Below are 25145 nucleotides of genomic sequence, written 5' to 3' on the forward strand. Positions count from 1 at the left end.
TGGACCCGGGATATAGAGTATGTTTGGGGAGTGTGATTGTGTGTACATGTCCATTTACGTTTATTCCTGCGTTGGGTGAGTGCTGAGTGTTTGTATATGTGTGCATGAGGGTGGGAATGCATGTCTGTGTCTGTGTGTGCCTGTTTGTCTGTGTCTATATGTCAGGTCGGGTCTTAGACTTCACCTCTCTGGGAACTCCAAGGCCCTCCAAAGTGTGGAGGCCTATCTCCCCTCACCACACTCCCTGCCGGTGACTGATGCCCTCAGGGGTCGGTGCGTTGGTGGTTCTTGGTGTCCGGGGCTGGGCGCTCAGGTATGTACCAGCTCACTCCCGGTGACTACTTGGCGGGGCCTGGCGCCTGCTGCTCGGTCAGGCCTCTTCCGGGGCGCGGGGGGCCCTCGGGCTTCCGGCCTCTGTGCCTGCGGCTCGGTTCACTCTGGCACAGCTGGCTGCCGGCAGAGCCGGCGGGCACGCCGGTGCAGCCCCCTCTAGCTTCTGCCCGGTGGCTACTGGGTGACCCCTCATCTGGGGATCCTCAGCCCTTCCCATGAAGGTGGCACGGATGCCCCTCCGGTGGTCCTCCTTGGGCTCTTGCACTCTGGGGCCTCTGGATGTCTGGGGCCTGGATCTCCTCCATGCCTGCTTCATGCCCTGGGGGACGGGGCTATGGCTCTCTACATCCTCTAGCAGACCATTACATGGGGAAACCATTTGAATACAAGCGCGCCGATCCACACAGGTGTGCACATGGGTGTTCACTATTCGTAGACTTAAATCACACCTTTCTTGGCTGCTACTTCAAAGCACATTGTGCGCTGTCTGTCCTGCGTGCTGCACAACAACATTCAATATTTAGTATTTACTGCTGTTTTCACTTAGCTAGATTAATGCGATGGTGTTGTGTATAGTATGTTGCATTGTTTTGTTTTGTTTTTTGCTTGTTTTCTATTCTTTTTCTCTCAACAGGTGATCCCGGAGATATTTTTTCTTCCCCCCTTTCTCACTGTCCCTCTCCCCTTCTGTTTTTCTTTTCCTTCCTCTTTCTTTCTCCCTCTCCTATCCCTCACTCATGTCTGTCCCGTCTGTAACAACTGAAAATAAAATAAATAATAAAAACAAAGGTCGATCAAATGGACCAATACGGCAATGCCATGATGATCCATTTGGCAAAATAAATCCATTGGGTATCCTTGTTGGTCTTCAGACAACAATTCTGACGGCTAAAGAACCAAATGGGACAGGCGAAAAAAAAAAAAAAAAAAAAAAAAAAAAAAAAAAAAAAAAAAAAAAAAAAAAAAAAAAAAGAAAGTCTTACACTGATGTTGGGTACACTGGATAACCAGGATAACCCACCATGTCACAAAGCTGAAATCATCTCAAACTGGATTTTGCTGTGTTTTATTCGTCAAACTAGATTCTTGAACATAGCAATGAGTTCAGTATACTCAAATGTCCTCCAGTGACCAGATTTCAGTGTAACGGAGCAACTTAGGGATGTAGTGGAATAAAAGATTCCCATTATGAATATGTAGCTGACGAATCTGCAAGAATGATGTGATGATATTATTTTAATATGGACCAAAATTTCTTAGGAATATTTTCAGCACCTTGTTGCTGCAGTAAGTGTAGTTCTTTGTTATTTGTAGCAATATTTTTTCACAGTAACTTTGTATTTTAACTGGGAGCAGGATAGTCCCTTGAATATATATGAATATTTAAAAAAACATATATGTTAAATAAAATATTATTCTACCATGGTCTCTTGGTTGTTTTGTTTTTTGTGTGTGTTTTTAAGCTTGACAGTGCAGATTCAAAAGAAACAGTCTGAATTGCATTAGATTTCCTTTTTATTTCAATTAGATATAACGAACATTATTAAGGATTAAACATTTTTTTTAGAGGAAGTGACGTGCTAATGTTTTGAATCGTGCCGTGCAAGTTTGCGGTTGTCACGAATAGAAATCTCTGTACTGACCTGTCTTCCCCGTATATATCTGGGGAAAACCTTTAGCTTCATGTCTCCATAATTTCTCTCACAGTAAGTTTTCTTCAATACAAACCCGCTCTTATGTAACAGCATTCGTTTAGGCATTCAGCGTTGACTGTTAGCTTGCTTGTAGTTGTTGTCAGCTAACGAGAAGCCACTTTGCTAGCGCTAGTTCTCCAAGAGCCTGCAGCTATTTCTCTAACGAGATGCCCAGATGAAGGTTAGCCTTATGGATCAACAGACACTGGTGATGTTGAGAAAATACGAGTGATATGTGTGTGAATAACAACACACAATATCGTATAGCTTATGATAGCTTAGCCGGGATGCTAGTAATTAACCATTAGCGGATAAGTAACAGCTGCAGTGCTAATGCTGTGCTGCAAAGCACGAGAGAGGTCATTGTATAGTTGTGTGTGTGTTGTGCTAAAGCGTTGTTAGCTGCATAGATAAGCTATTGCTTAACTATCTGAATTAATCTGCCTAATTGCAATGGTAAGTCTTTCCTCTAAGTTTGTAATATTATGGTTGCATCACAGCTAACCATATTTGAGATCTGTCCCGCGTAAAAGTCATCGCTGCCTGCTAGAGATGCTGGATCTCAAGCTTTTGTAACAACTGGTTTTGTAACGTGTTTATTTCAGCATGAGCTGACTGTGTACCAAATCTGGTAAATGGTGACAGCTGTTAGGTTATTTAAGGGTCTGCATTTGCCACCGCTCAGTATATAACTGACATGATCATCCAGCACTTTGACTTTTGTGCGTATTCTACCTCACAGCAGGAGAAAGTAATGGACCTCCACAAAATTATCCACAGTGCACTGCACGAATTTATTCAGACTTACATTACTGATGCAGATCTCAGGTAAGCAGCCCCCAGCCTCATTTAAGCCTGAAAAATAATTTTCTATGGCTTTGGTAGTAACTTCCTTTCCTACGTGCCATGCAGCACACTGGATGAGGTCCTGTTGTCTTACATCACTGGGGTCCTGGAGGATCTTGGTTCCCAGCAGAGTGTTGAGGAGAACTTTGATGTGGAGGACTTTGCAGAGATGCTAGAAGCTTACATACCTGGCTTTGCAGAAATTGACAGGTAAACAGACTTTCTCCTTTCTCTGGATGGGTTAAGAAAACCACATAACAACTGTACTAAGTGTTTTAATGTTATTTCTATTTTATTTTTTTAATAACATTTTTTTTGCTTTTTATTCTGCAGTGTCAAAGTCTGTGAAATGATGTTCAGTCTGGCTTCAAAACTAGCTACTGCTCGGACCTCAGGTGGCAAACATGTTCATTTTCTCAGCGTTTCTAAAAGTGTGATTCTGATACTACTACTATTCTATTAAATGTTAATTTATTTGTTCCTTTTTATTTAGCTCGTGAAGAAAATGGTATCCCTAAGGCAAGGACAGAAGAGATCTCATTGAAGCTCACCAGCCTGCCCAGTGAGCCACCAAGAAGAGAAACGCAGTGCCTTAAATCACAGACAGAGGGAGCCACTGCCAAGGTTATCGATTCACCTGACATCAGCACATTATGGTTTTTTTTACATATTTGCATTTGTCTTTTTGTCCTACTGTAGATATTGTTACATCCATTAACAAATATTCACGTGTCTGGGTTAGCCACCAGTGTCTGAGTGGGAGGCCCAGGAGCAGCACTTACTAGAGATGTTTCCCAAGTGTAGTCTGACTGAGGCTCGCAGCGCCCTGTCTATTGCCAAAGGAGACATGGAGGAAGCTGTTCGTCTTATCATAGAAGGGGATGTTCAACTCAGTCCCACACCTCTTAACGTGAGTCTCTGATACACACAGAAACGTTGGTTTTGTGTTCCGCCTACCTTCCTTAGCAGTCTTTGATGGGATCCTCTTGTCTCAGGTAAACCACGGGAAGAGTATTTCCTCACTGGCAGACCAGAAACTTAAAGAGAGCATCCTTGAGAAGTGAGTAAGAGTGCTAGTGTGACTCAGCAGAACTTTCCTCATTTATTTGTTTCTTGAGTTTATGACTGTGCTTAATCATACTAGGTACATGCTGGTGGACAGGGAGGAAGATAAGAAAACACACCGTCCCGTCGTTCCCAAAGATGTAAGTTTCCCCTTATACTTCTGTTTTTTCACATCAAATCTGTTTCATGCCTCTAAATCCAGGTGCACTCTGTTGTGACAGGCTCCAAAGAAGCTAGTTCGGTACCACGGTAACCAGGTGGTAACCACAAAAGGAGAACGGTATCAGCTCGTGAAGAAGGACGAGACAGAGGACATGAAGAAGACGTATGTCAACCTCAAGCCAGCGCGAAAGTACAGATTCCATTGATGACGAGCACAGTTCTGAAAGAGCAGCTAATGACAGTATTGTTTACACTATTTTTAATTTATTAATTTCATTTAGCCTACATTTTTTGTTTTTTCCCAATTAAAAGCTGACATCGGCAGTGTTGTCAGAAGCTTCTTTTGGAAAAGGGAAAAAAAAAAAGTTACCTTTTCATGCCTTGGTTAAAACGTTGGATTACAGTGTTTCAGTTTTATATTGGAGGATCGGGTTTTGTTTTTTTTTATTAGATATTTCAGTCAGGATGTTGTGACTTGCGTTCTTGTGTGTGTTTGTAACAGCCTAACCTATCTACTTTTGGCCATCTCAGCAGGTCTGATGTTGCTCTGACAGTATTGAGGTTGTGTTTGTTTAAACATTTTTATTATTGTTTTTTATGCATTTTTCTTTTTAAGCCGTACTGACATTGTGAATGAACCTATATTGATTTCTGTAAAGTTTTAGTGGTGCTGTAAAGTTTCTTCTGAACATTAGAATTATCAGCTGTTTTATGTACATATTGATTCAAAGAGGCCAATTTCATTTAGTTTAAAGTTAGGTCCAGAGTTTGTTGGACAAGGACACTGTTGTTGGAGTTTTGCCTCTGAACTCCACCACGGTGGATTTTAAATAAGATAATCGTGATGATTTAAAACATTATTCTTAGATGTTTATTGGTAAAGTCAAGTCCTTCTTCCTTGTTCTTGCGTAATCAGTGGTTTACAACTTGTTTTAAACTTGCTGTATTTAAATTGATGAATTATTTGCAGTTTGTGAAAATGGAGGATATGCTGATGAAGTTGCTTTTCTTACCCATGTAAATAATTGCCATTGTGACCTTTAGTTTTTTTTTCTATGGTCTTTCAGTTGTGTACACACTCAAAACTACAAAAATTGTGTCTTTGTCCAACAAATTATGCACCTGTGTATTATAGCCAGTAGGAGTGCTGCAGATATGTTTGTTCAGACCTTGAATTTTAAATCAGTTTGTTCAGTCCATAAAAGGAAGTCCTGATTGTTTACTTTAACCACTTTCTGACATACGTCTTAGGGCAAAAGGATGTTTTAATATGCAAAGTTTTACGGTATTTTGGTTGTTTTGCCACAGAACACTATCGCCCCCTGCATCTCCCTACATTGTTGGATCACCTCAGGTCTTACTCTCTTTCTCCTGTCTGGCAGCTCCATCTTCATCACCTCCTCAGCACATGTTCAAACCATCTCAGCTTTGCCTCTTTGTCTCCAGACAGCTAAACCTGAGCTGTCCCTCTGATGTACTCATTTCTAATTCTGTCCATCTTGGTTACTCCCAGTGAAAATCTTGGCGTCTTTAACTCTGCAACCTAGCTGTTTAAGTACTGAATTTAAAACCAGAGGGGAAGAAAATGCATTACAATAACTTGATCTGAAGTCTGACAGAAGTGAGATTTGACAACCTACGGATTCACAGCTCATCCCTAATAAAGGAGGACGTACACTTCACAGGCCTTACCCAGCTGAAAACATGTCCGTATACTATATAAATTCATTTTTCAAGACATGTTCAAACAATTGCAGCACTCTACTTTCTAACATTACGAAGTTGTGTGTGTGCTTTCTTTCACACCCCTAATGCAGAGTAAAAAATGCTTCATTCCAACAGGATTACCTTTATTTTTGATAGAGATGTTTAGATTTTCAAATTCTCCAATCATGTATTTGTGATAATAGAAAATCATGTGCTTTCAGGGTCCGTTTACATATTACCGAAGTGGTTCTCTTGTCACAGCGCCTCTCATCTCGTTTGTGTTCTGTGAGGTTTGCTTCGCATGTGATTGTGGATGTTTTTTTTCTCTGATTGGATTCTGATTTCTTGTTAGTTGTAGATTAGGATAAATGGGGTTATATTTTAGATATACGCTTTGTGTTTCTTTCTGCGTCCATTTGGACCAGCTATAAGCATTTGTTCTAAATGGATGGTATATAGTTTTCCCCTCGATGTAAGTGTAACAGCTGGGTGTTGGAAAGATGTCTTGTTTCTGGTGCTTATCGGCAGCAATGTTATCTTTAAATACTGTATGGTGTTACTGTAGAGCATGGAATGGATCCCCTGAAGCTGTTTTAGTGACAACCGAAACAGCTTTCCTCGCTCCGAGAAACTGCTGACGCACAATTTATAGTAAATACTAATTTTGTAGACTACCATATGAGTTGTGTCTATTTATTCATGTACATACATAAGGTGCTACATTTGAATATTTAAGTTTATTATTTAATTTCACAGCTTTCAGTAATCAGTCAACTCTGAAGAAGAAGAAGAACAAACAAACTTTAATCAGAAGAACAAGGAGATGACATTTAAAAAAAAGAAACCACACAGGCATCCATCAATAAAAAAGGGGGAAAAAAAAAAAACATACCTCTATCTCTGCAAATAAAGTCATTCTCATCTTTAAAGCAGCTTAATGCCAGAGTGACAATAAGCATTTTTACTATAAAATTGGAAAATTTAAAAAAAAAAAAAAAAATCTTGTGACATTTAATACCCTGCCCATTTAAGACAAGGCACGCACAGTAATTAATTACCCAACAAAGCATCAGTCTTATTTTTACAGAGTAATTAGTACTCAATGTTTGATCACTGTACAATTTGTGAGAAGAACAAATGATGATTACTATCAGCAGTTTAAAGGCTGAACCTTGATCAGAAAGAAATGGAAAAAAATATTGACAATATATGTATATTTCCATTTCAAGGGTTCATCTCACCGATTTATTCAGTTACATTATGAAGATACCATCTACTGGTTGGTTTGGCACATACTGCACATGACACCAGTCAGCCACAACATTAAAACCACTGATATTTAAGTTAATCAAACTGTTCTGCTATGTTCTGAGAAACCATGCTCCTACTGTAGCATTCGTGTGGATGCTACTTTGACGTGCACAAGCCACCGTACCCCACTGTGCTCGCTTTTAATACTGTGGCCACACAGCGTGTACCAAATGGTGTCCCTTTTATTTAATGTACATATTAATAACAACTCGAGAGAGCAGCTTAAACTTCTATGACAGCCATCTTTCAAGTCGCTCTCGCTTCAAGATCTTAAAAACCTGTTTGTGTGAAAGTAAAAATACATTTTTCTCATCTACAGATGCAAATGCAGCATTTTCACCAGGAATTAAATGTTTGTATACATTACAGAATCATTTAATTTCAAAATAGATGCATGTAATATAACATTGTGATTAAGTGTACTGTAGCGTCATAGTCCACATCAAGCTTTAAAGGCAAATGCAAACCTAACCACTAGGTGGTGCTTCTTAGTTGCACTGCAATGGTTGATACTGAGCTACATTCCATACATTTTCCTGCTAGTTCACTAAACTAATAGCATTTTAACATGTTTCTGTGAGTTATTTTAAACCAGTTTTACACCCTTTAACCCAAGACAACATGATGTGTAATTGTTCTAAGAGGTTTCCACAAATTTCATATTTTCTTTCTTAAAAGTTGCAACTAAATCTGCACTGATCAGCTCATTTCAAGTACCCACTTCTCCTGATACTGGTGTGCAGAGTAGCCCATCCCAAAGAAAGGCCTTGAAGTAAAAACTCAAAGAGCAGTTTATAACACACACAAAGGAAAAAAAAATCACTGCTAAAAAGAATGTGACATATTCCTTCAGCTGAATATATGACCCCTCCCCCCCCCCCAAAAAAAACAACACTTTTTGAATATTACTGTACTGCATTAACATCTGTGCCTATATCTTTTTTTTTCTTTTCTTTTTTAAACAAGTCTTGCTGATTGCTTTCCAAAGCAAGTCATAAGTAGGCATAGAGAAAACGCAGATAAATATTCCCAAAATCCTCAGCTGTAAAGCTGTCTTTGCATTGCAATAAAGAATATGATTATTACAACGTAATGAAATTAAATTTACTAGTCAAGCCAAAACTGTGTTACTCCATGTATATGACAAATATCCTGATGTGCACTGTACCCCTCTGACTCTTTCATTAGTGGTTAAAATAACAATGCTTCTCCAAGGTACCAATCTCAGACAATCAACAGCTTGAATTGTAAAACTGAGACAGCACTGACAGATCGGTACGAATAGACAAAAGAAAACGAGAACATGAATGTTTGATCGATGTTTCTTCTGTTGCTTTTGTATTTTTCCAATGAGAATGGCACTCGAAGACTGAAGCACAACGTTTTCATGATGGCCGCTTATTGCCATGCAGTGATGCGTAGCTCCAAAGACAGTGCTTACACACACAGCAGTGTCAGCATCACATGCACACAGTTTCCGAAGCAGTCGAGTCAGCAGTTTTTAAGGGTAGGGGTCTAACTAAGATCCTGCTCGTATCGCCCCTTGATCATTGTTTTCAGCAAAGGTCCAACCTACAGTAAAAGAAAAAGGGGTTTTGTTTAGGATAAGCTACATCACGTACTCTTACTACACTGTTATGCTCACTGCATTGTCCTGAACTGCATATATATCTTTCCTCTGTACTAAATCAGGTAAGCCATAAATATTCACAGTAACTGGGTTGCTGGAAGGGTCAGCATGCCCCAGTGATTTCATGTAACAGGTGACCTAAATGTGGATCTTATTTGATGTTCTAGAATCTGGCAATGTGACATTCATGTGCAACTTTGTGCAATCATGTACACTGCCAGTACTTTAGAAACTGCTCTTTTCTTTTTTTTTACCTCATGTGGATCTCCGAGTGCTTCTCCCAGCATCTTTTCAATATTCCTCATGATGGCTACTTTCTGATGAGCCCGCAGAGGGTATTCTATCCTCTTAGGTGTGGGGGCACCCTGGAAGTACATGTAATAGCTAAGCAATCATCAACAGACATGTGGTGGCAATATACCACATATTTTAAAGTAACTGTACATACTTTGTACCAGAAGTTTACAGTGATTGTCACGCCACCATTCAGCAGCGATTCAATGTGATGCCACCTGAAGAAAGAAGAAAAATACAATCAACTAAATCCAGTGAACTGAATGTCTTAGAGCAAAATTACCCATGACTTAACCCCAGCATTATAAATGCAAGTAAGGAACTACAAGCAGTCTAAGTGAAAATAAAACAGAATGTCAATGGTGTAGTACCCCAGTATCACAATTCACAGGTTCTTGTAATGTGTGAAGTACACAAAGTACGTGATATGTTTTCTTGTCATTGGTTGTCTGTGCAGCACGAACTAATGAGAATTAAAGTCCACCGAGAAGTCAAGGATTCACGTAAACAGTCATATCTGCGACAAATTCATCTCCTTTACCACCAAATAAAAAGTGATTGAGTTAAGCAGGATTTTGACTCCACTGTCAGTTATCAACATGGCCATAAAAAGGATTTTAAAAATAAAGCATCAGTATTTCATAGGATTGACCATATTACTGATGTTAGCATCAATCAATCAATTTATTTATAAGCACATTTAAAAACAACACAGATTGACCAAAGTGTTGTACATAGTAAAAAAATAGATCAAACACACACAAAGAACAGAACAAAACTCAGTGACAATTAAAAGCTAGAGAGTAGAAATGTGTTTTCAAACAGGTTTTAAAAATGTCGTGTTGGAGAGATCCTAATTTCAAGAGGCAGGCTGTTCCAAAGTTTGGGTGCAGCAATCGCAAAGGCCCGATCTCCTGTTTTTTCGCTTCCTTCTAGGGACAACTAGAAGCAATTTATCAGCTGACCTGAGAGTTCTACTAGGAATATTTGTAGTTAACAGATCAGGGAGGTATGATGGAGCTAATCCATTTAGGGATTTAAAAACAAGCAATAAAATCTTAAAATCAATTCTACAACGTACTGGAAGCCAGTGTAAATGAGCCAAGACTAGGGAAATAAAATCGAGCTGCAGCATTTTGAACTAGCTGAAGACGAGAGAGCAGAGCCTGGCTGATACCAAAATAAAGACTGTTACAGTAGTCAAGCCTGGATGAAATAAATGCATGTATCACTTTCTCGAAGTCAGCAAATGACAAAATGTTCTTAGTTTTTGCAAGGGCCCCGAGCTAGAAGAAGCTGGCTTTTACAACAGAATTTATTTGTTTCTCAAATGAAAAGCTGCTATCAAAGAACACTCCGAGATTCTTTGCAAAGGGATTTCTGGACTTTTCCAGAGGACCAAGGTCAACCTTAAGAGAAGAGCGAGGGTCAGAAGGTCCAAATAGTACAATCTCAGTTTTTTGGTCATTTACATTCAAAAAATGTAATGCAAACCATGATTTAATGTCATCGAGGCAGTCTAGCAAAACTTTTAGAGAGTCCGTAGAATTCTTTTTAAGAGGAAAGTCAATTTGAAAATCATCTGCATAACAGTGAAATGAGATTCCGTGTTTCCTGAAAATAGAGCCTAATGGGAGCAAGTAAAGGGAAAAGAGTACTGGGCCCAGGACTGATCCTTCAGGAACCCCACATGTAAGGTAGGTGGATGTGGATGAAGAGCCACCGAACCTGACAGAAAAACTTCTATCAGTTAAATAGGATCTGAACCATTCAAGTGCAGTTCCTTTAATACCCACACAGCTCTCCAGTCTTGATAAGAGAATCCTACTGTATCAAATATCACACTTAGATCTAAAAGCACAAAAATGGCAGAGTTACTAGAGTCAGCAATTAATAAAAGATCATTAAGAACTTTTAAAAGTGCAGTTTCAGTGCTATGTAGCACTTAATGCATAATGGTGGCAAGAAGGCCTCTATACTGCCTTCCTAATGACCACGTCCTCCATGATCAAGACCAGTAAGATCATAATCCATGTACAGGAGGGGTTTCAAGCGTACGACACGTGGGCCAGGGGCAACCCACCAAAGGATCCAATCCAGCCCACAGGATGCTTTTGGAAAAGGTGGTATTTCAAAGGAGGAGGCCAAAACTTTTGAGCCTTTAACTGCATTTTCATTAGTTTTAGTCTACACCAAGACATAACCTGTAATAACCTATAATCTGTCATACACCAAGTAGCTCAACAGATAAACATCAACTGTAAGAAAATTTAACTTTTTTATTGTTAGTAATCATTTTAAAACCATTTACAATAGGATTTGTTTGTTTTTTTTAATGGTTTTACAAAGTAAATAATGGAACCGTCTTTCATTTCTTTACAGTACAAGCCCTGCTGACCGGTTTGTTTGATTTACTACAGCAGCATTTCCTTATTATGTTGACAAACAGATATATTGATGAAATTATACTTTTCTTAAGACACATTTGGCATTAAATACGCAGGTAACCTTCTTCACACTCAAAGTAACAATTTTGAGGTGTATTTCCTTATATGAGATATTGGGCAACATCTGTACTGGTCCTCCCCATTTAAGATGAAACTGAGCTTTATGTGACACATGACGTAAAATGATTTTTGACACCCCTGATCTGAAGGAAATCAAGTGCTATGCAACACATACAGCAAGTCATGACATCACTCGTCAACACAGAGACTCATGTCAACAACCTTGCTAAATGGTTTAAACTGAAAAATGTACATCAGGAGCAAGAATTTGGTTAAACTAAGGAGTGCGCGTGAAGTTTATGATGGGGAAAATGGAAAAATGCTCATTAAAAAAGGGACCAAAGGGTTTGATCACTGTGCACAAATTTCACCAAAATCTGACCAATGCTCAAAGCGGAGTAGTGGATTGTGAATTGCAGACAGATGGACAGACAACTGACTCCTCGCCATGGCACAAGCTCATTTGTCCTTTGGCTACATTAGCTAAAATAGCAAGGCATAATACGATGAGCAGACATGTACTGAGTGATAAAGTGACACAAGACACTACTTTTACACTAAAAAAAGGAAAAGATCTTGTTTTAAAACCTCTTAAATGACAGAGGCGGAATGCAACGCACACTTCCTCCTCACATGGATGTGAAAGTGCGACTCAGAGAACTCCATCACATGACACATTAATGTCACGCTTGCTTTTTCTGGGCTAATTAATGAGGCCAACCTAAACCAAACGACTGATGGATAATCCTCCAACAGCCTGCTAAGTGCTTAAATAAAACAAAGCCATGCAGAGAGCATGAAAACACAACAGCTGACAGGGCTTCCAAGAAATGTTTGCACACATAAGATTGATAGAAAGATCACAGAGATATTATTCTTACCAGTACATTGGGATGTAGAGCACGTCTCCGGGGCCCACGACAGCCTCATAGCCAACAACATTTTTAAAATTTGGAAACTTCTCATAGTCTGGGTTATCAAAATCAACCTATAAATGAATAAATAAATTTTATAAGAAACAGGAACATATTACTCATCTGTCTTCATGAAATATAAAACACATTTAAAAGATGCAGATTAAAGTTATTAAGGTAAATTAATGAAACAAATCTAATGTTATCACATTAATGAACTCCATGGAATCAAACTTGGGTGTATTGCTACATACAGCACACAAACGTTTGGTCAGTACTCATCAAAATGTGACAAATAATTATATTAGAAAGTTAAAGATGAAATATTATTTTCAATATATTATGCAATGTTGTATTATTTTTGTATTTCACAGTTTTTACAGTATAAAAAAAAGGAAAGGAGCAAATTGCAAATGAAATAGAACCCTAACCCTTAATGCAATGGAGCTAAGGCTTCTTTATAATCATAACTAGGGAAGGCCGGAGGAACCCAATTAAAAAATAAAAATATTACTAAAACCTTATCCAGTTTTCATGTGCTGTCTATGCAACTGCCTGGTGTGACACATTTGAATAATTATGTTACTAAATTCCACTAAATGAGCATTATCATTTTTGTCTTTTTACTTTCATATCTGTGCATAAACACTGCCTGGCCAAAGGAAGTCACTGCCTTCATTTAATTAAGCAAATACTTAAGAATCTTCAATTAAATAAATACTACAGCGGTTAATGTGTAATGTGCTAGCAAGAGATTATTTAAGCCTAGCTGACGCAGTGAGCAGCTTCTCATCTCTAAAACAACTCTGCAGCTAAACACATCCTGTGGTTGTGGCAAAGATAATATTCTGTTACTGAAGGGTCAAGTTACTCTCCTGAATCAAGCAAATCACTTAACAACTCAACAATCATCTTTGGGTTAGAAATGTGGTTTTAAAAAAAGTATATAGAGAAAGCATTATGATCTGGGGTTGCTTCGGTTGGTCAGGTTGAGGTTTAAGAGAATTACAATTTAAAAAGTGAGGTGTATAAACTGAATGACCAGGTTTTTTAGCTTTTTTTTCCTGAGCTTCCAAGATTAATTGGGCTCAAATTGCGAAAGAGTGGTTCAGGGAGCATGAGACATTTTCACACATGGACTGGCCACCCGAGTCGAGACCTTAACCCCACTGAGAATCTCTAGGATGTGCTGGAGAAGACATTAGGCAGTGGTCCAACTCCCCCAAGGTCAACACAAGAGCTTGGTAAACCATGAATGCAACTCTGGAAATAAATGCTGTGACATTGCATAAGTTTACAGAAATGATGCCACAATGAACGCATGCTGTCATCAAAGCTAAAATTGGTCCAATGAACTATTAAGACTGTGTTCCTTTTTTCTTTTCAGCCAGGCAGCGTATATGGACACAGCGTAGGCATCTGCACGTGAGCATGGCCGAAAGCCTTTTCGCAGAATGGAGCTGGCTTTGGACCGGAGATCAAACATGCAAAGCTTCCTGTGTGTTGTGCGTGTCAAACAGGTAAGTATACAATGTTGGGCAAGCGTCACCTTTCAACCCATCATTTCATCTCTAACAGAAAACGCAGAGTGGCACAAACACATACTGGCACTGTGAAAATAAAAAGATGATAGCCTACAGAAGAGAAGGCTATCACAGGATAAGCAAAGGTAACAGTTTCTTCGAATTTGTAATGCAAATAAGGAGTTCAAACAAATGCCGCAGGGCAAGTCTGGAAGAGCAAGAAAACTGCATGTCGGATTGCCACTGATGATCTGCAAAAGACTGGGAACATTTTAACAGTCTCTGGAGTGGTGGTGCACCGTCTTACTGTGCAGCAACACCTCTGCAAGTTTGCAAAGTAACATCTAAGCAAGCCTGACACAATTTGTAAAGCAGAACTGATTTTGTTGAAATAAAACTGACACCAATAAGCAGCCTGGCTTTTATTTAGAGTAAAAAAAAAAGGGAGGCAGGATTTAATAACATGAACACCCCTCCTGAATGGGGCAGCTCAAACACACTTTGGGTTTGTGCTGCAGCTAGTAGTATGGGAACATTTAACCGGAAAGAACGCATTTATGTAAATGCCAACTCCTGGAAGCACATAATGATAGTTTAAAATCCATAACAGCAAGGGACACAAAATACAGGTTGCACCACAGCCCTCAGGCCCTTAAAGTGAACATCAACAATGTATTTATAAACCTCAAAGGAGAAGAGCATACAAGACCCATACAAGAGAATAACACAACTACACATCTTGCAGGATGAAACTTGCCAAACAAGAATTGAGACTCTCAGTAGAAAGAGGAAAAAAAAAAAACATATGTATGGCTTTGGCAAAGAGGGTGTCATTAAACAGAGACTGATCCTTTCCATTTTTTTGTTATTTTAAAACTGTAAAAAATGTAAAAATTTAAAAAATGGAAATAACAGTGTCATCTTGCTGAAAGTTTAAAGAAATTTAGCAACTTTCGGGATGGCTGTAGCTCAGGAGGCATGTCAACTGCTGATTGGAAGGCTGGTGGTTCGATCCCTGGCTCCCCCAGTTTGCATGCCAAATATCCTTGGGCAAGATACTAACCCCGACTTGCTCTCCGATGCATCCATCGGAGTATGAATGTGTATGAATGACAGTTCATACACACAGTTATCTAAGTATAGATAACTGTGTATGGGTAAACCCAGCGTGTTGTATAGACTCCAGGAGAGTAGAAAAGCGCTATACAAGAATCAGTCTATTCATCTTATTCTTTGACCAAACTTCTGCACCTACAGTACAACTTACTTGGCTCTGTCTGTCACAGGGGTGATGAACAGGGTATGGATAGAGACATTCAAACTGGTCTGGCGGGAAGAGGATGCATCTCTTATGGCCTTTAATCTGTGCAAAGAAATTCTGCTGCTCGTCATAATGTGCTGGCGTCACATTGCCTGCGGTGACAGAGTAACAGAAAACGTAACGCAGGGGTGACAAAAATAACTTAGAACTTATTTTCTTTCTGCTGCCAGAGCCTCACCCTCCATGCCTATGAGCAGGAGGTTGGATGTCAGCTGTCCCCAGCTTCTCTTGGCTTGCTGCTTGTTGATCCAGTTCCAGTTGAAACCAAGAAAGTCAACAACGATCTTTTTTCCTACTGTGTCGTTCAGCGTCTGCTGCAGATATACCCTTGAAATGCACGAGAAAAGGGCACATGCAAAATGTATGAGCCTGAGACAAAAGTGGTATAAAATACACTGGCATTATAGTGTACAATGACAACTTGTTTACCAGCTCCTGTTTCAGCTGACTACATCTCCTTTACACCACAAAGAGAAATTTAGCATTTAAGGAGGTGGCTAGTTTAAATCCAAATAGGTAAAAGCCGCTTTGAGCGTCGGCAAGTCAACAGTCAGCTCTCTTTAGTAAATGATCTGCCTGTGTGTGTGCTGCCAGGCCAAGTCAGGTCACAGGAATAAGCTTCTCCCATGGTTCTCTGGTGGAAATGCTTAGTCATGGCCACCGCTTTCCTCTGCTGCATTACAATGTGAGTGAAAAAACCCTTCCCTGTTAAGTACACCTGCAACACAAACACATCTTGTCCCTGACATTCAATGAGGACCTCATGCACCATATTTCTATACTTAGGGGTGCACATAAGTGGTCCGCAGGTGCGCATGCGCTGTCAAAATAAAAGACGCGCACCAGATAAGAAGTTGCAACGCGTGTTTGCGTACATGAGATTTTATGGAGGAGGACAGGCATTTGTTTAGAACTCTTAAAGATGTCGAAGAAGCTCCTTTAAGCAATTACTTTGGTGTTCCTCCACCTCCAAAAAAATGTCAGAAGGAGTCCAAACCGCAAAAGAAGCGCGTATTCTCGGAAAAGTGGTTGCAGGAGGCGAGCTGGTTTCAAACAAATGATGAACGCACAGAGATGTGGTGCAGAATATGCCATGAAAATCCCACTGTAGTGGACAAAAACAGTACCTTTGTACGCAAACGCGCGTTGCAACCTCTTATCTGGTGCACGTCTTTTATTTTGACAGCACATGCGCACCTGCGGACCACTTATGTGCACCCCTGTCGATACACCTATATAACAAATACACCACTTCGACTAAAATATCATTTCATTCTACCTTTCATCTCCTCCCCTTTCCTCCGTTTCGTGCATTTGATCCACAAATTCGTTAAACTTCATTTCCATTCGCTGAGACTTCGGGACAAAGTTCTCAAAGTTGCACATTTTTTTCTCATCGTAGTAAAGGAATTTGTGGTTTCCTGAAATGTAAACAGAGAAGTCTCCGTTTCCAATGTTGTCCTTGAGGTATGCGATATCCCATTTGAGAGCTGGGTACACGAGGTTTGTGTCTGTCAAAACCACCGGTTCCTGAAAAATAATAATAATAAAAAGCATTTCAACACAACAGAAAAATCAAACTTTATTTCACGCAATTTTAATCCATGTGTTTACTTTAAGAACAAGTGCACTCAGTATTTAAAGAGTGCTGTTGAATTTGTGATTTTTGGAATTATCTTTTCATAGTCTACATTAAAAAAAAAAATAATACACTCAGCTGCCATTTTGGATGCACCTGTTCCACTGCTCATTAGCACACATATCTAATTAGCCTATCAAATGGCAGCAATGCATTTAGTCATGCAGGCATTGTCAAGACGACCTGCTGTTCAAACCGAGCAGCAGAATGTGGAAGAAAGGTGATGTAAGTGACTTTGAACATGACATTGTTTATGGAGACAGGTCAGAATACTTCAGTCTGATAGGAGGAAAAAGTAACTCATCACACCCAATGCATAAGAGCATCTCTGAATGCAAAACACATCAAACCTTGAAGATGTGATACAGCAAGAGAAGACCAGACTGGAACATGGACCATGTCCATTTCGCCTTGTATCAACCATTCACGCTCCTGGTGGTGGTGAAACGATGTGGAGGATATTTTCTTGGCACACTTTGGACCCCCTGAGACTAACTGAGCATTATTTAAACACCACAGCCTACCTGAGCATTGTTGCTGACCATGTCCACCCCTTTATGACCACAGTATCTTCTTCTGATGGCTGCTTCCAGCAGGTTAACATGCTATGTCACAAAGCGCAAATTATCTTAAACAGGTTTCCTGAACATAACAATGTTTACTGCATTCAAATGCCCCCCCTATTCACCAGCTCTCGATGCAATAGATGACCATCACCATTATAGTGAAATGGGAGATTTGTATCATGGGCGGGACTCCAAAAATTCTGCACCAACTGCATGATAACATCATGTCAATATGGACAAAAATCTGCCGAATGGTTCCATCAACTTGCTGAATCTACTACTACTTTTAATTCTTTATGGCAGCGTGGAAAAATCTCACAACTAGACTTCAGTAGATTGCAGATTACAGTCAAGTGATTTCTGTTTTCCTACCCCACCCAATTCAAGTGCCTAATCCTAGCTACAGTGGCCATCATAGGTCAAAAACCCCCAAAACAAAAACAGCTGGCCACTGCTCATCTGCAATTAGTGCAGGCTGTCAGTCCACTGTTTACCTTAGCTGTCAATATGCCAATTTTCCACATCTATTTACTCTGAATGACAACGTCAAATTTTGTGAAAGGAGTCCAATATGAGTTGATGGATCAGTGAAGTTCACAAGCATGTTTTGCATTTTTTCATATTTCAAAGGTCTGACTTCAGTTCAGGAGATGAAACGTGAGGTGAGAAGGAAGAGGATGAGTGGAAAAGAGGGAAAACAGAGACATAATGAAAATATACATGTAAAACTGTTAAATAGTCATATATACTTTGAAAAAAAAAAAGATCAGGTCAAACAACTACTGTATTGAAGATGGCCAGTCAACTTGGTGGCTTTTGCGAATCTGTGCCCTGTCTGTTTTTTATGGATTAATTCTAGGCTGTTAAAATGCATCAATCTGTTAGAATATGTAATTATACACTAGCAAGTGTAAATCTTTGATTACAGTGTTCTTTTTGCCATTAGAAATCCAACCCAGTACTACCAGGGTGTAATGGCATACCTAATATAGTGGACAGCAAGTGTACATGGTAGGATAAAAATGTAAAGTTTTACTTTACATTTCTCACCTTTATGACCAGTACATAACTATGCTGCATAAATTAAGAGGAATGCAAAAAGACCACTGAAGTGTCTTTCAAGGGCGACTTTTCAAGCTTTTAAGTAAAAATAATAATAATAAATTAATTAAATTATTAATTAAACATAAAAAATAAACATTAACTGTTGCTGCGTGTATCACCATGTTGATTTTTTCGCATTATTGTTCATAAAATCTCTCAAACTATTTGTTTAATAACTGCTCTGAATGCCATTTAAATAAATATATCCCAGCAGCTCGCAGTGGGCTGCACGGGGAGTATAGGGCAGCACACTCTGAGCTACGAGGCCTACGTGACTAACTGAACGTACACCGCTGCGCGCGCCCCCGCCGCCCGCGTGTCTCGTACGTTGTGCACTGTACTGGTTCTCGGTTTCACTTTCACCGGACAACTGGGAGACTTTTCGGTGGCAAAGGATTGAAATGATGCTGTAAATCCTCGACGCCGTCAACTAACTGTAACGTTTTGAAATATAGACACTTTAGATATGGTCTGTGTTTAAATTAAGATGGCAGGTGGGAGCAAATAAGGGGGGGGGAAACTGCCATTTACTTCAAATACATCTTTTTTTTCCTTTAGTTTTTACGCCTGCGCTTTATGTGCGTCGTTTTAAAATAGTTAAATATATCTCATAATGTCCACTCTGCTTTAATACTGCTGGGAAAGAGAGTCTGAGGTCGTCGGGTAGTTTTAATATGGATGTTTTTGTTAACATTAAACAGCTAATAAGGAGACACAATTGACATGTCACATTTGAAGCCGTGTTTGGTAGCTACAGAGGTCACTCCTAGCACAACCTGTGATCTACATTACACATACCCCTCAATGTGTCTTTTTTTTCACTCATGTATTAATGGTTGAACCAGAATGGCTGCAGCTGTTAAAAGCAGTCTCTCCAATATGACAACACCAAATAAACAAATTCCAGTGTAAAAGATGCCTATGATAATGAATAAACGGGGGGCAATTATACTTATTTGATTATCTCTGAGTGCATTTACCCACCCTTGCTAAATATTCTACACCACCATACTTTTTTTTTTTTTTTAAACTGTTGCACAATTTGCACAGTAGAGATCTTGAAGCTCGAATACAGATACCTGCACCAGTTTTGAGGAAGTTGGAAGAACACAATGTGTAAGAAAAGGGGTGAAAATGTGTAAGAAATTTCCACTTCCCTTGTGCTATATATGGTAATCAAAATGAAGTGTGAAATGTGAGTAAGCTTGACAATATTACTATCCATGTTCTGTTACTATTCTTAGATAAACATGTCTCAAGAGCTGAAAACTGTCATGGATTAGTGTGCAGAAGAATAACAAAAAGCAGAGCAGGAAGCTGGTTTATTTGGAGAAGTATTAGTAAGATGAGACACATGTCTACTTCTGTGCAAACAATTCTGATTACAAACAGAGAAAGGGTCAGCTCTATTAATGTGCAATTTGCAATATTCTTTTGGACTATAGTTGGGCACATACACCTACTCCATAAAGTTTCATGCATACCATATCTTAAATGAAGAAAGTTAATATGGTTAACAGTACCTTTATAGCTCTATATTCCACATTAAATTCTTGTTAGACAACACTGAAGTGATTAGAGCTTTCTATGGAGAGTGACTTAGGTGTCACTTCTTTTTAAATGCAATGGCCTACATAGAAGCCATTCACTTCTTTGCAGGCCATGCACCTATACATGATTACTCAGTGGCCCATCAGTAAACTCCTGTAATGGGTACCTATTGTCTAGAGAGGTCTCTTGGTAAAAGGCTCCAGCTAAATTAAACAAAGAATAAGAGCAATGAAAGACAGTGGATGTATTATGATATTGTTTTGCTTGCTCAAGATAGAAGTTATTACAGCCTCAACCTTAAGCAGATGAGGCATGCATTTACTTCCATTTGTTATGGTTGGAATTAACCTACAGCTGTTTCATCAAGAAGTTGGGGAGAGGTGAAAAACCTATATCAGATAAGACACCACAGAAACGCTGATTCTTATAAACACTTCTGTGTGTAGACCACAATGATGGTCACCCCAAACAGCTCTGCAAGCAAAGTCACAAAGCACAGATACTGGGTCTGCTTATTTTAATACGTTTGCGTCCAAATGTGGAAGAAAAAGAAAACATCTTGCTTTGGGTGTAATGTGCTGTCACGAAAACCCATTTACAGTGCCAAATCCTTACATGGCAAGCTGGAACTCTGAGGATTTGAGCTTGAAAATTAAAGTCTCTGTGCTAAATTTAAATGCAACATACAGATTTATGTTGACCACACTGAGCTGATGTAGTGTTGTGATAAAATAAGGCTAAATCTGTCCAGGATGTGTCCTTGGACATTAAACAAAGCTCTAAGATTGTTCGCGATCTTTCACTGTCACCGCGTTGGTAGATAACCTGGAGACTGATTTTTCTTAGATGAAGCTGTTACTAAAATGTTTGTGCTGCAGTGTTACTTTTTTGGTTTCTGGAAAAACACGGAGTGCAATTTTAGCGAATCTTAGAAGTTCCCATAAGCTAACTTAGCAATTTTACCTCATTGTTTATTAGCATTTCTGCTCTCGGGTCCGTGTGAGACAGCCTGGGAATGGGCTTGGTGAGGAAAGAATACTTTCGGAGCTGGGATTCATCCCAACCCCGGCTCTGGACGCCAGAGAAAGCGGCACCACCTTCGCTCGTCGCCGGGTCAGCTTCCACCACGGTCGCCGCTGCCATGGTCGTCGACAAGCGCTGATTAGCCGCCTCAGTCTTCCCTTGAATAAAACAACCATACACCGGTTTTCGCTGCTAACGATATCCCGCTAGGCTACACAGTCAGCAACGGCACTCTCTTACAAGCCTTTCCATTCACAATTATTAATCAGTACAAGAAAATGTGCGCAGTCCCACAGAGAGCATACAGCTCCGCTCCGTGCAACTGTTTGTTGACAGCTAGAAAACAAACGACACCAACTCATATATACTCTGGTCTGATAATGTGATGCTCAGAATATCGGACAGCGACTCCTAGCGTTGTGACTGACTAAATGCTACTATTGCATCTATTTCCTTTCACCACAAGGGGGAGCAGTCGCACTTACTTTTTTCACAGTTGTGCAGAAAGTCGATCGCAAAGAAGCAACGAGCTCATCAGTGATAGGTTAAAAGTCACACTTATATCATGTAGTGTGCAGATACAAGCTGGAAGACTTTGTTAACATAATGCTGTTACTTCTGAAAAAATATGTCCTAATTAGAGCTCAGCCTACATGTAATATGAATATTGTATTTAAGTGCTTCCCTTTATTCCTCTGTTATGCAAAATGTTATTGCATAAATCCGATATTGCATGGTTTTCAATACAGGAAACGCTCGTGTAATTTTAACAGGACTTTTAATTCACAGTGACAATTAGAATAGTTTAATATAATGGACATCAATTATATTGTTATATACAAGGGCAGGGCAAACGGTGGGGCTGAGTTGGCATTGACCCCCATAGTTAAAGTACCATAACCCTCAATCAGTGTAAATATACCTCCACCATCCACTTTATTAAATACACCCGACTAGTACTGGATTGGACCCTTTTTTTTTTCAGAACTCCCTTAATTTTTCATGCCATGCATTCAGTCAGTTGTCTCTATATCATGTCCAATATTGAGACAGAGTTGCTGCAGATCTGTAGACTGCACATCCATGGTGCAAATCTCCCACTCCACTGCATCCCAGAGGTGCTCTATTGGATTGAGATCTAGTGACTATGGAGGCCTTTTGAGTACAATGAACTCATTGTTGTGTTTAAGAAACTAGTTTGAGATGATTTGAGATTTAAGGCATAGCACATGATCCTGCTGGTAGCAGCCATCATAAGATGGGTACACACTACTCATAAAGGTGGTGTGGTGTTTGGTCTTTAAATGATGCGCAGAGGAACTACTAAGGAGGAGCCCAAAGTGTACCAAAAAATGTCCCTTAAAGTCACTTAAATTGTCTTTCTTCTTGACAGGTGATTGACTGAGTAGACATTTGCATTATTAAGCAGTTAAAATGGGTACCTAACAAATGTGTAACTATGTAATGTTAAATAATAATATTTGCAAGTTTTAAAAGACAGACTCCCCCCTCACCTACCTCACAGTGGTTTGATATAGTGGACTGAAACCTGTCTTAATATGACAAGACATCCTGAAAATAATGTAGAGAAACACAAACTCTTACTTTAGGGACAGAATGACATTTATTGCCGTGTTATTTAATGCCACCATAATCATAAAATGATATAAAATAAGATCAATCACACACAGATTAAATACATGAAAAACAATAAATTAGGACCAGAAAAAAAGGATGGCAGTGGCTTCATTGTGTAGTAGTATGTACATTTGTTTGTGAAGCCAAAGATCCCTGGTTCAACAGTGGGAGGAGGAACAGATCCTGCAAAAGCAAATATGTGGCCCTATCTACTGTGGTGACCCCTGTGTGAATAAGGGAGCAACTGAAAGTAGCTTCTATATAAAATATGTAATAAAAAATAACAAAACTGATGAAGTTAGAAGCTCCGTGAATCTAATTTTACATTAAACAAACGTGTTAAAAAGCTCCACATGAGGATTGAAACTGTAAACCAAAAAGCATGTATTGTACCAAAATAGTATTTTAAATACTTTTGTTGAGTAGTTCCATGTTAAAGTATTTCTACTCCATAAGATGTCAGGGGGAAATATTGCATTTCCCCTTCAGTGCTTTAATTTCTCAGCCATAGTGGCGGGGATACTCTTCAGATTATAATAATAATATTTTTCCCGTAATATTCTGAATTCAAGACTCATACTTTGAATACTAATTTAAATTTGATTATGTCTCCCAGTAACAGCACACAGTAACCCAGACGAGCCACCTATATAAGTCAAACTTTCTGCTTCAGATAAAGGAAGACGTAGTATTTTGATAGTGTGGCTCTTATTTCATGAAAAAGACCAACTGCTTACAACAGTACTGGTCTTAACAAAGCACTGCATATTAAAAGTTTCATGAAGGTTAATCAGTGATGATCTGAAACATGGAACAGCGTAGTCTTTTTTTACTCTAATATTTAGGTACTCACAAACTATGCCATGCTCAGCAGGCTGATTAGCTGATGCTGCCTTGTTCTGTTATTTAAATAACAACTGCTTTTAAAGCTACACATCATTTTAGTTCAATAATGCAAATGCACTTCCTTTATGTGTTTTCTCCTGATTCAGTATTTATGTTCCCATGCTTAGTGTTGTTTGTTGTGGAGATCAGTGAGCTGAGCGGATCCCTCTGATGCTTTATTTTTCCCGTAGTTACTCACAGCCGGGAGATCAAACAGCCTGGTGAGTCACAAGAAACTTGTTGCTCCATCCTGCTGACCAATACAAGCGAATCTACCACTGCTGTCTTTTCCCCAAACAGCTGACAAAGCAATCACTCTGTGTTACAGTGGATCTCTACTGACGAATAGAAGCTGTTCATATCTATAGCACTTCCAAAAGTTGCAACAAATTTTGGCATTCATTGAGTTTTATAAAGCAGAGTAGAGCGCATGGTGGAAGTAAAACTCATCTGTACTCATCTGTGTTGCCTTTCATGCTGACCCTCTCCCCTCTAGGTGTTGCAGGTCTAAAACCCCTAAGCCATAAATCCTATTAGCCGAGGATTTTCTGAGGCATTATAAGTCATTTTCCCAACTTTAATTGTTTGCAAACAAAAATACTCCACATCAAAAGCTCAAAGTCTTAAAATTAGGTTTTAATACAGATGCTACTGTACAGATTAAAAGAAAAAAAATCTTTTATACATTATACCTCTTGCTGTTTTGGTTCAGAAGTTCAGATTAATTATTTAAACTGTGAAAGTAAGCAGCTGCTTTAAAACAGATCCCACAGTTCCCGTGTGGTGGTGTAACCTGCTTCCCTGTCACCTCAGGCTCATGTGTTACCACAGATTGACAATGGCAGGGCCGGCCCGAGAGACGGAAGTTAAGACCACTCGGTCAGAGGTCGTGTCACCTCCGCGTGGTGGGAAACTGTGTGCCCGGCTCAGCGATGAACACTTTGCGCTGTTTCACACATCCATGATAATATTTGGTTAATTCAGGTCAGCTCTCTTCAGTTCATCAGGGTGTGGGATAGCGCATTTGAGGAAAATGCTGGTGTTTGCATCAAACTTTATGTCTATCTGCCAGCTTTTTTCTTTATTGTAGTCCAAATATATTGAAGGTATTTAATAGTAATAAAAAAAATTATAGTAAAGCAACGATTTAGAGTTAGAGTGAGCATTAATGTTCTCTGTCCTTGTGAATCTTCTCAGCTGATCTTATAGTCCAGCCCCTGATTTTAGATCTCATTCACTGAACAGGAGAATAATTTCACAGATGTGTCAAACTGCTCAACTTTAACCTCCTAAGACCCGAACTCTTTCATGGGATGCATTTTTAGTTTCTATTTGCTATTTGGGTTGATTGGGACCTGATGAATGTAAAAACAAAGAATTATGTGATTTCTTTTAACCTATTTTTACCTATTTTTTTTCTGAGAAAAATGAG

The 25145-nt window shown here is 39.3% G+C and overlaps 2 protein-coding genes across 9 annotated transcripts; one reads left to right on the forward strand and one right to left on the reverse strand.

Moving 5' to 3' along the window:
- The first annotated feature begins 1899 nt into the window (after nt 1-1899).
- On the forward strand, nt 1900-6843 carry cuedc2 (CUE domain containing 2). 8 transcript variants are annotated; one of them, XM_085182561.1, is made up of 10 exons: nt 1905-2039; nt 2633-2690; nt 2770-2855; nt 2940-3083; nt 3207-3268; nt 3367-3497; nt 3616-3783; nt 3869-3933; nt 4018-4078; nt 4160-6843. In XM_085182561.1, exons 3-10 carry the CDS (start codon nt 2782-2784, stop codon nt 4304-4306), a joined length of 852 nt encoding a protein of 283 aa, XP_085038687.1. In that variant the 5' UTR covers nt 1905-2039; nt 2633-2690; nt 2770-2781; the 3' UTR covers nt 4307-6843. The 8 variants fall into 8 exon arrangements, with proteins under 8 accessions (XP_085038685.1, XP_085038687.1, XP_085038682.1 ...); XM_085182560.1 differs by having other exon boundaries at nt 1906-2483; XM_085182559.1 differs by lacking the exon at nt 2633-2690 and having other exon boundaries at nt 1900-2039.
- Nucleotides 4533-21546, reverse strand: hif1an (hypoxia inducible factor 1 subunit alpha inhibitor). The gene is made up of 8 exons (XM_085182553.1): nt 21131-21546; nt 16587-16837; nt 15486-15634; nt 15254-15399; nt 12431-12537; nt 9197-9260; nt 9003-9113; nt 4533-8690 (listed from the first exon to the last, which is right to left on the reverse strand). Exons 1-8 carry the CDS (start codon nt 21308-21310, stop codon nt 8634-8636), a joined length of 1065 nt encoding a protein of 354 aa, XP_085038679.1. The 5' UTR covers nt 21311-21546; the 3' UTR covers nt 4533-8633.
- Between the last annotated feature and the right edge of the window lie 3599 nt (nt 21547-25145).

The sequence above is a fragment of the Neolamprologus multifasciatus genome, chromosome 13 (assembly GCF_963576455.1).
Source record: "Neolamprologus multifasciatus chromosome 13, fNeoMul1.2, whole genome shotgun sequence".
Lineage (NCBI taxonomy): Eukaryota > Metazoa > Chordata > Actinopteri > Cichliformes > Cichlidae > Neolamprologus > Neolamprologus multifasciatus.

What these genes read in the sequence shown, in the direction of transcription:
- hif1an (XM_085182553.1), bottom strand. Translation starts at nt 21,310, where the DNA reads ATGGCAGCGGCGACCGTGGTGGAAGCTGACCCGGCGACGAGCGAAGGT. An exon ending in CCTGCTCATAGGCATGGAGG is followed by an intron (nt 15,400 to 15,485) that starts GTGAGGCTCTGG and finishes CTGTCACCGCAG; the next exon opens with GCAATGTGACGCCAGCACAT. An exon ending in CACTCGGAGATCCACATGAG is followed by an intron (nt 8,691 to 9,002) that starts GTAAAAAAAAAG and finishes CTTTTACTGTAG; the next exon opens with GTTGGACCTTTGCTGAAAAC.
- cuedc2 (XM_085182556.1), top strand. Translation starts at nt 2,725, where the DNA reads ATGATCATCCAGCACTTTGACTTTTGTGCGTATTCTACCTCACAGCAG. An exon ending in TCAGTCCCACACCTCTTAAC is followed by an intron (nt 3,784 to 3,868) that starts GTGAGTCTCTGA and finishes CTCTTGTCTCAG; the next exon opens with GTAAACCACGGGAAGAGTAT. An exon ending in AAAGAGAGCATCCTTGAGAA is followed by an intron (nt 3,934 to 4,017) that starts GTGAGTAAGAGT and finishes TAATCATACTAG; the next exon opens with GTACATGCTGGTGGACAGGG.